General features: G+C 38.4%; 1 protein-coding gene across 1 annotated transcript in view; it reads right to left on the reverse strand.

Annotated features, from left to right (window-relative positions):
* USP18 (ubiquitin specific peptidase 18) overlaps window positions 1-10,485 on the reverse strand; it is a 32,396-nt gene extending 21,911 nt beyond the window's left edge. The window contains exons 1-2 of the mRNA XM_089671886.1: window positions 10,342-10,485; window positions 1,162-1,258 (exon numbers count right to left, since the gene is read on the reverse strand). Of these exons, the coding sequence (XP_089528012.1) occupies window positions 1,162-1,258; window positions 10,342-10,462 (218 nt within the window). The 5' untranslated portion in view covers window positions 10,463-10,485. The remainder of the gene's footprint in view (window positions 1-1,161; window positions 1,259-10,341) is intronic.
* Between the last annotated feature and the right edge of the window lie 2,320 nt (window positions 10,486-12,805).

Here is a 12,805-nt window from a genome sequence, read left to right on the forward strand (position 1 = left end):
ATTTACCAACTTTATCCAAAAAATAAAAAAAATAAAAAAAATCTCTTTGCTGCAGATACATTTTAAAATACAAATTAGCATTGTCCTGTGCATCCTCCACTGAGTAAGTTCAGAACCTCCTGGAATGTGCCAACGATGGCAGGGGTTCTAGGCAAGATATTGTAAATATGTCCACTATGAATCAGTACAATGTTAGTCTGGATTGGGTTGTGTCTGTAATTCTGTAAAAAAAAAAAATAGGTGGGAATACACGATTAGGAAATTGACCGATCGGTCATCCGACGACCGAGAGGCATTCGTTCGTTGGTCGAAATCGTGGCCCACATTAACCAATCTAAAAAAATCGTTCGTCGGGCAAAACGTAGTGTTGACGTCTTCCGTACAAGTGGAAGTGATGCGGTGTGCGTGTGACCTTGTAGCCACGCCCTTCCAGCCAGAATGAGCGATATACACAACAATTACCAGCAATGAGTATAATATAGTTTATTACATGACCTATAGTTTATTACATAAAATATAATCTGCAGAATTCTGGTTTCATTATCTCATTAGGCCAATCTACTTTTAACATTTGGAAACATCCGAGTCATCTGTTTCCGCTCATGTGCGATAGCGCTTGATAGATTTTTTTTGTCATACCACCGCATAGAAAATCAGTCATTCGTATGCGAAATGACAACATTTTTCATTGTTGTTCAACCGGATTTTTTCGTTCACAATATTGTTGCCGGTTAAAACATCCTGCTCATCCACAAAGAGAAAATTGTTCGATCAGTAGTTCTGCAAAATTTTTCGGACGATTTTCTTATTGTGTGTACGGGGCATTAGGGTTGGTTCACACCATGATCACACAGGAATGAGCAATCATGCAATCCTAGTGCAGTGAGATTTCAGCCCATTCATTTGAATGGGCTGAAATCCGCAAGATTGCTCCAAAAGTACTGCATGCACTACTATATAAAACGCATAGCAACCAAATCGCATGGTACAGTAGTAGGTCCAGTGCAAAAGCCCTGTATTTACACTCACTGCAGTGTGTTTTGAACGTGCTGCAGGTTTCCCCTACTGCTTTCTGGAGTGAACTGGCCCAAATGCATTGTACACAGACAAGGCCTCTAGCGACATTACAGCACCATAGACACCAAAAGTAGCATTTCTCACCTGCACAGGATCCCCGTAAACTCTTTATTCATATAGAGTGTCTGCAGCAGTGGATTAAGGCAGCTTGTCGGTCCGACATTGCAGAGTCCAGTGGCTCCTGTATGGGGTGGAGGCCGCAGTGGTTAGGGAGACCTTAGCCAATACACTTTGGAAATGAAAAGAATCTAAACCTATATTATTATGTGTTTACTTTTGTTTCAATTTTGTGGATGATATGAAAATGGAACTCTAGTCAAAAATATTTTTTTTCAGTGTTGGACAGAGTAGGGAAAGGTTAAAACCCCTATAAGGTTTTTATTTGTTTATTTGGATTTTACTCACTTATTGTTTTCTCTTACTTATTCTAACTCACCCAGGACAGCAAATAGGAAATCCAATCATAGATAGCCATCATCAGTATAGGAATATAGGGGAAACCTCCCAATGGTGACAACTGTCCCCTCATCTTGGAGTGATTTCCTTTGTTTTGCTGTTGTGTCACCAGAACAGGAAGTAGAAGGAAATCTCAAAATGCAGACAGGTTCTAAACATCACCTCCTTCTACTCTATTCCAAAATGTCAGATTGAGCTGCCTCCTTCCAGGCTGGAGGATGTTTAGCATCATCTAGCTAAGTGGTTAGTACTTCCACCTGGCAGTACTCAGGTCATGGGTTCAAATCCCAACCACGGCACCACCTGCCTGGAGTTTGCATGTTCTCCCTGTGCCTGCATGGGTTTCCTCTGGTTTCCTCCCACGTCCAAAGACACGCTGGTAGGTTAATTGGCTCCTGTCTAAATTGGTCCTAGTATGTGTATGTATGAATGTGAGTTAGGGACCTTAGATTGTACGCCCCTTGAGGGTCGGGGACTGATATGAATGTACAATATATATGTAAAGCGCTGCATAAATTGATGATGCTATATAAGTACCTGAAATAAATAAATAAGTCTAGCGCTTTCCAGCCCAGAATTACTGTCCCTGGCCTGCCCCTTTATTTATTGGATTTCAGTTCATGGAGGCTCAGTATCACACGTGGGCATTATCTAAGGTAGTCTATACAGGCTGCCTAGGAATGCTCACTCCTCCTGACCGACATCCACTCATCAGGGCATTTTGCTATTTACATAACTCCTCCCAAGAGCCAGCCCACTGCTTGTGTCAGGACTGAGGGCTCCTGAGAGCACTGTACTGTGATGTTTACAAGAAGCAATGGAAAGCAGGCCCCTTCCACCAGCCATGATCTGCCTGCATTGCATAGAGAAACATATAGACCGAGTGATGATTTCACAGGGTCTAAAATAAGGTGTGTAATGGAAACAGAAATGTTTTATTTAAAAATGTCATTAGCATGTTGATGATAGGGGAAAAGAAAAATATAAGAAGGTTATATTGCAGCTTTTATTATAAGTATAAATGGAGAAATGTATAACGATGGGCTCCATTCATGAAGCGGTAGCTACTGCTTTAAAGATTGTGGTACAATACCGATTGATGTTTTTCAAATAGTTTTTGGTATTCACAAAAAAATGCCTCTAAAATACCGCATGCAGTATTTTTACAAAATATGTGGTATTTAACGAGGTAAAATGGTTTAAATCATAGAAATAGGCCAACTAAGTCAGTCAGTCCCTGCAGCATATGTATTAAAACAAAAGAAAAAAGGTGACTGGAATACCAGTCCAAGGAAAGCTGCTTTCACAGGAAACACGTGGTATATCAAAAACAACTACATTAAATTAAGTAAATGCAAAATATCTAAATGTAAAATATTGAATAAAAATAGTAACGTAAATCAGGGATGTACTAAACTGCATATTGAGATGAAGGGATGATTGGATTATTGGCTGCAATGCTCAACACTCTCATTATCTGTCAGTATATTTTTACACACATATATGGTAATGATTTTGTTGTTACACAAAATATGTTCTTTTCTGCAGTGCTTGATACTGTGTTGCAAGAAGTAGTGGCTGATGTTTAACTCTTCACTTACTGATATATGTGCAGCTGTAAAATGGCATCATAGTAAATTATACAGAAATAATGGAAACATTACTCAATATATTAATAGGAATAGATTCACTGATTTCATACAGTACATGTACAGTATGTGTAAAGCACTACATTTTGAACTGTTCTTTTAGGAACCTTGAAAATGATGTTTAAAAAATGAAGATTAAAAATTACAAATGCCAAGGAAAAAATAAATGCATTTCTGATAACCATATATTATTAATCTGCATGATGATTATGGCTGGAATATAATGGTTACACATCCCACACAAATTACATTTCACCTTTTTAGAAAAAAATGTGGGCAAAATTACTTTTATATATGCAGATTATGGAAGGAATATCATGGTAACTCTTAACCTACTTCGGATAAGCAAATGCATTTAGTTATTTTTCTTTATGGGGATTATGGATGTATTATTGTGGATACACATGGCAAGAACCATATTTAACATATTTCTGAAATAATTATAGGATATAGTTATTTTTCTACATGGGGATTATAGGTGGAATATCATGGTTAAACATGCCTAGGAACACATTTGACCCTTTCCTGATAAGAAAAGGAGAATAGCTATTTTTCTACATGGGGATCATGGGTGGAATATACAGTAGTTGTCTAACATGCCTAGGAACACATTTGACCCCTTTCTGATAAAAAATATGAGAATAGTTCCAGGCACGGACTGACAACTCATGGGGCCCCCGGGCAATAGGGGATCATGGGGCCCCTCTGTCCTTGCCCAAACTCAAAAATGCCTATGAAAAAGGTACCAGGGGCATCTCATGGGGCCCCCTACTGACCCCGGGCCCTCGGGCAGTGCCCGAGTTTCCAAATGGTCAGTCTGCCCCTGAATAGTTCTTATTCTGCATGGGGATTATGGGTGGATGATTGCAGATACACATGCCAAGGACCATATTTGACATGTTTCTCCTAAGAATATGGGTATAGTTATTTTTCTTAATGGGGATTATGGGTGGTTAAACATTCCTAGGAACACATTTGACCCTTTTCTGATAAGAATATGAGAATAGTTATTTTTCTACATGTGGATTATGGGTGGAATATCATGGTTGAAAATGCCTAGGAACACATTTGACCTTTTTTCTGATAAGAATATGAGAATAGCTATTTTTCTACATGAGGATTATGCGTGAATATTGTTTTCTAACATGCCTTGGAACACATTTGACCCCTTTCTTATAAAAATAACCATATTTAACCTATTTCTGAAATAAATATAGGATATAGTTAATTTTCTACATGGGGATTATAGGTGGAATATCATGGTTAAACATGCCTAGGACCGCATTTGACCCTTTCCTGATAAGAATATGAGAATAGCTATTTTTCTACATGGGGATCATGGGTGGAATATAGTTTTCTAACATGCCTAGGAACACATTTGACCCATTTCTGATAAAAAATATGAGAATAGTTATTTTTATACATGGGGATTATGTGTGTATTATTGTGGATACATATGGTAAGAACCATATTTGCCCTGTTTCTGAAATGAAAACGAGAATAGTTATTTTTCTACATGGGGATAATGGGTGTAATATCATGGTTAAACATGCCTAGGAACACATTTGACCCTTTCCTGATAACAATATGAGAATAGCTATTTTTCTACGTGGGGATTATGGGTGTATTTTTGTGAATACATATGCCAAGGACCATATTTGACCTATTTCTGAAAGGATTATGGGTATAGTTATTTTTCTACATGGGGATTATGGGTGCATTATTGTGGATACATATACTATTTCTGATAAGAACATGCATATAATTATGGGGAAAATCATGTTTACAGATCCCACGTAATACATTTTACATTTTTAGATAAGAATCTGTATACAATTTGTTTTATTTATAGGGATTATGGGAGCAATATTATGGGTACACATCCAGCATAACATATTTCTTATAGGAATATAGGAATTATTATTATTATACAGGTTTTTTACTGGTGCAACAGTTTGCACAGTATTTTACAACATGAGGGCAGACAGTACAATTAGAAATACAATTCAATACAGGAGGAATCAGAGGGTCCTGCTCATTAGAGCTTACAATCTAAAAAGGGACAGACAGGTGATACAAAAGGTAATAATTGGGGAGGGGGGGGGGAGTAATGAGCTGATGCATAAAATAAATGTATAGTTTTTAGGTGGAGGAAGAATAGGCTTCTCTGAAAAAAAGATTTTTCAAGGATCACTTAAAAGTGGAATCAATATATTTTTTTTATGTGGGGATTTTGAGTAGAGTATCATAGTTACACATCCCTCATAAAATACAGTCATGGAAAAAATATTGGCACCCCTGCATTTCAGCAGATAATGCACCACTTCACCTGCAAATTTGGTGCAATGACAAATGTTTTGGCATTCTCATGTTTATTTATTTTGTTTGTATTGGTATGACACAAAAAAGTGGAGAAACAAAAAGCCAAATCTAACACATTCCACGCAAAACTCCATAAATGGACTGGACAAAATTGTTGGCACCCTCAATTTAATATTTGCACACTCCTTGGGGAAAATAACTGAACTCAATCGCTTCCTGTAACCATCAATGAGTTTCTTACACCTCTCTACTGGAATTTTGGACCACTCTTCTTTTGCCAACTGCTCCAGGCATCTAAGTTTGTAAGGGTTCCTTTTTTCAACTGCTGTTTTGAGATCTCTTCACAGGTGCTCTATGGGATTGAGATCTGGACTAATTGCTGGCCAGTTCATTATTCTCCAGTGCTTTGTATGAAACCATTTCTGGGTGCTTTTCGACATGTGCTTTGGGTCATTGTCCTGCAGTAATACCCATGACCTCTGACGGACACCCAACTTTCTGGTGCTGGGCTCTACATTGCACCCCAGAATTCTTTGGTAGTCTCCATATTTCGTAAAGCCATGCACATGGTCAAGACATCCAGTGCCTGAAGCAGCAAAGCAACCCCAAAAAATCAGTGACCCCCCACCATGTGTGACTGTACTCTTTTCTTTAAATGCCTCATTGCCTTTTCTGAAAACAGTAGAATTATGGGCTTTACCAAAAAGCTATAATTTTGTTCTGTCTGTCCACACCACATTCTCCCAGAAGAGATTTGGCTTACTCAGGTAAGTTTTGACAAACTCCAATCTAGCTTTTTTTAGGTTTCTATGACAGCAGTGGGGTCCTCCTGGGTCTCCTACTATAGCGTCCCTTTTCATTCAGATGGCTACGTATAGTACGAACTGACACAGTTGTACCCTCAGCTTGAATTTGTCTGGAAGTTGTTTGAGGTTCTTTAGCCACCATTCGAACAATCCTTTGTTCAATCTTCAATCTTTGATCAATTTCCCTCTTCCATCCATTTCCAGGGAGATTAGCCACAATGCCATGAGATGTAAACATCTTGACAATGGTGTGCACAGAAAACACAGGATCATTAAAATCTCTGGAGATGGACTTGTAACCTTGAGATTGTCCATGCTTTCCCACAAATTTTGTTCTCAAACCCTCAGACACCATTTTAACTGGTTAACTGGTTGCCAGTGAGATTGCTATATTGTCAACACCTGTTAATTGATACAGGGGAGTTTAATTACAAATTACAGGAACATTACAAACTTGGAATGCAATTGTTTCTTACAATTTTGAGAAGATGCCAATAATTTTGTCCAGTCCATTTTTGGGGTTTTGCATGGAATGTGTCAGAAACAGGTCACATATTTTATCCTGGATGTGTACCCATGATATTGCCCCCATAATCTCCATAAATAAAAGTAATTTTACCCATATTCTTATCTAAAAAAGGTAAAATGTATTATGTGGGATGTGTAAACATGATATTCCACTTATTATTCCTATGTGGAAAAATAATTATCTGCATATTCTCATCAGAAATAGGTCAAATATAGTGTGTATCCACAATAATTAACCCATTATCCCCATGTTGAAAAATAACTATAATCCTTTCAGAAATAGGTCAAATATGTTCCGCACAATCCTTTCAGAAATAGGTCAAATATGCTCCATGGCATGTGTATACACAAATATCCACCTATAGTCCTCATGTAGAAAAATAACTATTCTCATATTTGTCTCAGAAACAAGTCAAATGTGCTGTTAGGCATGTTTAAGCATGATATTACACCCATAGTATACAAGTAGAAAAATAACTATACACATATTGTTATTGGAAACTGGTCAAACATGGTCCCTGGCATGTGTATCCACAATCATCCATCTATAAGTCCAATGTAGAAAAATAACTATTCTCCTATTATTATCAGAAACAGGTCAAATGTGTTACTAGGCATGTATAACCATGATATTCCACCCATAATCCCCATGTAGAAAAATACCTATACCCATATTCTTATCAGAAAGGGGTCAAATGTGTTCCCAGGCATGTTTAACCATGATATTCCACCCATAAACCCCATGTAAAAAAAACAAACAAACTATACACATATTGTTATCATAAACTGGTCAAATATGGTCCTTGGCATGAGTATCCACAATCTTCCACCCATAATCCCCATGTAGAAAATAACTATTCTCATATTATCAGAAAAAAGTCAAATGTGTTCCTAGGCATGTTTAACCACTTCAATACTGGGCACTTATACCCCCTTCCTGTCCAGGCCAATTTTCTGCTTTCAGCGCTGTTGCACTTTGAATGACAATTGCGCGGTCATGCAACGCTGTACCCATATTAAATTTTTATCATTGTTTTCACACAAATAGAGCTTTCTTTTGGTGGCATTTAATCACCACTGAGTTTTTTTATTTTTTGCTAAATAAAACAAAAAACACCTGAAACGTTTGAAAAATAAATGCACTTTTCTTAGTTTCTGTTATAACATTTTGCAAATAAATAACATTTCTTCATAAATTTAGGTTAAAATGTATTCTGCTACATTTCTTTGGTGAAAATAATAATAATTGAATTTGTATTTTTTTTTCAAATGTTTCTATTATTTTTTATTAAAATTTTCTGTGACCAAAGCAATACAATGTTACCATAGTAACATTGAACTACTCTGGGCAAGTGATCAGGATTTTTTTTTAACACATTATGATTACTAATACCAATGTATTTAATTGATATTTGCGATCATTGTTACTGAATGAAACTGATTCATTCATTAGTTCATTCAGTCTATTGCTGTGATTAGCTGTGATTGAGCAAAGCTGATCACATGATACAGATGGGCTGTGATTGGCCCTGTCTGTATCATGTGACTGCCTTGACCAGTCACAGCTAACAACATGATTGTATACAATGGATGGCATGACAGTATGCCATCCATTGTATACAATTGAAATGTGATATGCTGTGATTGGTCACAGTGGTCACATGACACTGGCAATGGGCCAATGTAGTGATATGTCATCGGCTGTGTGCCGTGAGCACAGCCGGTGATAGATTGCGCTGCTGCATGGCCCCGCGGCTCCGTGAGCGGCTCATTTTGACAGGACGTCATATGATGCCCAGTCACAACGGCGAGTGTCCTGCCCGGCCTATAGCAAGTTAACCATTATATTCCACCCATAATCCCCATGTACAGAAATAACAATACCTATAATCTTTTCAGAAATAGGTCAAATATGGTCCTTGGCATGTGTATCCACAATATTCCACCCATAATCCCATTGCAGAAAAATAACAGTTCTCATTCTTATTAGAAAAAGGTCACATATATTCCTTGGTATGTGCATGCACAATCTTCCACCCATTATCCCCATGTAGAAAAATAGCTATTCTCATATTCTTATCAGAAACAAGTCAAATATATTCCTAGGCATGATTAGCCATGATAATAATACTTTGTTTGCCCTTAAGCACTAGTAAAAGTCCACAGGTCCTCCCTTTGGTATTTTTCTATTTGAAATTTGATGGTGTATGGCAAGCTTAAGGGCTGGTTCACACCAGATGCAGTCCAATGCATTTTTGTTTCTGCATCAAAAATGCATGCATAGTGTTTTCCATGTATTCCAATGGACCTAGTTCTCACCTTTGCAGTCAGTTCAATGTGCAGAAAAAAAAGTAGAACATGCTGCATTTTTACAGAGCTGTACTGGAACATAACAAAACATATAAAAACCACACCAGAATGGAGTGTGGTGTGAACTGTAAGCACAAATGCATCCAGAGTGTGTTTTTGTGGTGTGAACTGGTCCTTAAAGTGGTTCTAAACTTTAGAATCTAAAGGCTCAAGGTTTTTTACATTCATGCATTCCATGCATAAAGGTATAAAACCTTCTCTGTGCAGCATTGCCCCCCCCCATAATACTCACCTAAGCCTCCACTCAATCCAGCGATGTGCACTGGAGTCTTGGCTATCCTAGGACTCCCTCTTTTCACTGGCTGAGACAGAAGGAGCCATTGGCTCCCACTGTTGTCAATCATAGCCAGTGAGCCAATGAGAAGAGAGAGGGGGCAGGGTCAAGCTGTGGCTCTGTGTATGAATGGACAAATGGAGCAACGGGTGCCCCCCATAGCAAGCTGCTTGCTGTGGGGGCACCTGACAGGAGGGAAGGGCCAGGAGTGCTGGCGGGGTACCAGAGAAGAGGAGGATCCTGGCTGCTCTGTGCAAAACCACTGCACACAATAGGTAGGTATAGACATGTTTGTTGTTTTTTCTTTTAAAAAAATAAGCCTTTAGGATGACTTCAAGAAGATGTTTGTAATTCTTTTCATTGTCCTCCCATAACTCCTTTACCTCCTCACTGAACTCGGTTGTGTCTTCTTTAGGTATAGTTGTCCTTCTGATAGGACTTTATCACAGTTTGGGTGGAATAGGATATTATGAGGACATTGCTCATTTTTTTTATAATTTTTGACATTAGATACACTTTCAACTGATTTGGGAAACAAATCTGAAACTGAAAATTCAGCCAAATGTGTTCCTTTATTCCAGAGAGGGAGGCAGTACAGGGTCATGTGACAAGACTCTGCAGTCAGGGGCACTTGGAAAAGCCTGCTGAATCTAGTTGCAATTAAATATGTAAAATCCTGACTAATAGTACGGTGATTGGCCTTTCAGTGGATATTTAAAGAAGTGGTTGCCCATAACTAGCTTTAGGTTATCAAGCTATTATAATTAGCTGTGCTGTTAGATAGTCCATCCTTTCTGATTGGCTGAAGGCCCTCTAACTTCTAGCATGGGCATTGGATAAAGAAAAAGTAGTCACTCACCATTCCGAAACCTCCCTGTGGAATAGGACAGGCACTTACTGTGGGGATGCACCCCACAAACATCTTGCAGTGCTTCTTCAGGCTCCAGTACCAAAATATCTACATAGCCGTCCTCCTGCATTCTGCTCCATAGGTCATAGCAGGCTCCACCTAGATGAAAAGATTTGTCATTGTATTTCTATATATGAAGTGTCATTATATAAATGCATATATATCTCTAACATGTGCAGACTCTGCAAACCTATCCTGTCATCCCAATCCCATCATGACAATACGGAACAGCAAACAAGTAATACTCAAAAGTCACAAGCAACAATTACTGTGGAGTTGACAAAGGGCTAGGACATACATTTAAATCACATGAAGCATATCATGAATATAGGTCTCAGAGCATGGAGGGTCAGCAGCGCTCATTTTATACCCCAAAAGTAACTAAAGCTGATCACGTGCATTCCAGTCTGAATCAGTCTCCTTTTTGGATGGAATCTTTATGCAAGCCGTTACACATGGTTTTGGAACATTTAAAGCTGAACTTCAGGCAGGTATTAAAGAAACAAATGAATGCAGAGAGTTGATCATAATAGGGGAAGCTCCACTTATCTGCCTCCATCCCCCCTCCGCTGCCACATTTGGCACCTTTTGGGGGGGGAAGGGGGAGTGGGTACCGCTTTTGACAGGTACCCGCTCCCACTTCCAGCTCAGTTTGCCACGGCAAAATTGTATTGGCTTACTGAGACTGCTCCAGCAATAGCCAACAACAATGACCAGCTCAGTGGATTGCTATAAAACAGGCCTGGTTTCTTTCTTGGATACACAGAATATAACTGGATACTAACATTTATAGGTAAAGTTGATCCAGGGAATATCCGATTGCCTCTCGGGGGATCAGGAAGGAATTTTTTCCCCTGCAGGAGCAAATTGGATCATGACTTACTGGGTTTTTTTGCCTTACTGCGGGTATAGGATTATAACTTTTTTTTTTTTTTTTTTTTTTGGTTGACCTGGATGGACTTTTTTCTTTTTTCAGCCAGACTAACTATGTAATTATCATTATTTTGTCATTCCTGTCCTTTTATCAATATTTTTGTGCAATCAAAAGTCAGTGACTAATCCAGGCTGGTCAAACAGTCCTTATCTCTAGACCAATACAGTAAATGCCATTCTCTGAGGACTGATTAGATGCAAGACACAGGAAATGTTTTATATTATATATGTCACGTGCATAAAAGTAAATCTGACTTTTGTATTGTTTTCTGGGTCATGGAGCCCTGCCAAATAGATTAACAAAGGAACATGTCTCCTGGAAAATGATAATGTAAATACTAAAGGGCATAGTGTATATAGAAAGCAGTGAAGGTGACGTTGGCCAAACATTCTCTGGAGATGGATCAATAAATGCCATTAAAATTCACATGCACTGTGAATATTCACCTGCAGTGAAAGTTTGGTGAATGTCAGATGAAAGTAGAAACAAAGTCAAACCTTCTATTTTTAATTTTGGAGTAAAGCTCTTCATACACTATTAGATTTTTGAATGAACATTAGTATGAATATTCATAAGAAAATTTTTAGTACATTGAAAGACTTGTCAAATGATGACTCAACAAACACTTCTTTGCTTTTAACATGCGATTTTGGAATGAATGGACTTTTCCGAACAAAAACCACATACACTGTTATAAATTTGTTTGTTCAAAAAATTGTTTCCATCCTGCTTCTCCATAGCAGGAAATCCCTTCAAAATGAGGGAATTCACTTGTTGTCACCAGAACTAGAGTCCCTGTTTGAAGAGTTCCCCTCTTTCCTGTACTGGTGACAGTCCAAAATGTGGGATTTTTTGTCACTCTTGGTGATAATGGTAAACAAGACAAATTGAGAGGGTGGATCTTCATAACTGGGGATCAGGCAGCAATAAAAACCTGACAGGTGTTCTAACCCCTCTCCACTGTATCCACAACTAAAAATGAACAGGTCAAAGATCAGCTAGTCTGACAGTTACATACTTAATAGGATACAAATAAACACAACAAATAAATGTAAAAAAAATATCTACACTAGAAATGAATAAAGGGGCAGCACAGTGGCTAAATGGCACTTCCGCCAGGCAGTACTAGGGTCGTTGGTTCGAATCCCAAACACGGCACCACCTGCCTGGAGTTTGCATGTTCTCCCTGTGACTGCGTTTTCTTCGGGTACTCCGGTTTCCTCCCACACTCCAAAGACATGCTGGTAGGTTAATTGGCTCCTGTCTAAATTGTCCCTAGTATGTGTATGTATGAATGTGAGTTAGGGATCTTAGATTGTATGCCCCTTGAGGGTTAGGGACTGATGTGAATGTACAATATATATATGTAAAAGCACTGCGTAAAATTGACGGCACCAAATAAGTACCTGAAATAAATAAAATAAATAAATAAACGTGCAATCCAAACATAAAAGTGCAAATCAATCACAACTGCCTGAC

The sequence above is a fragment of the Staurois parvus genome, unplaced genomic scaffold (assembly GCF_062004578.1).
Source record: "Staurois parvus isolate SC_StPar_1 unplaced genomic scaffold, SC_StPar_1.0 ptg000114l, whole genome shotgun sequence".
Taxonomy (NCBI): domain Eukaryota; kingdom Metazoa; phylum Chordata; class Amphibia; order Anura; family Ranidae; genus Staurois; species Staurois parvus.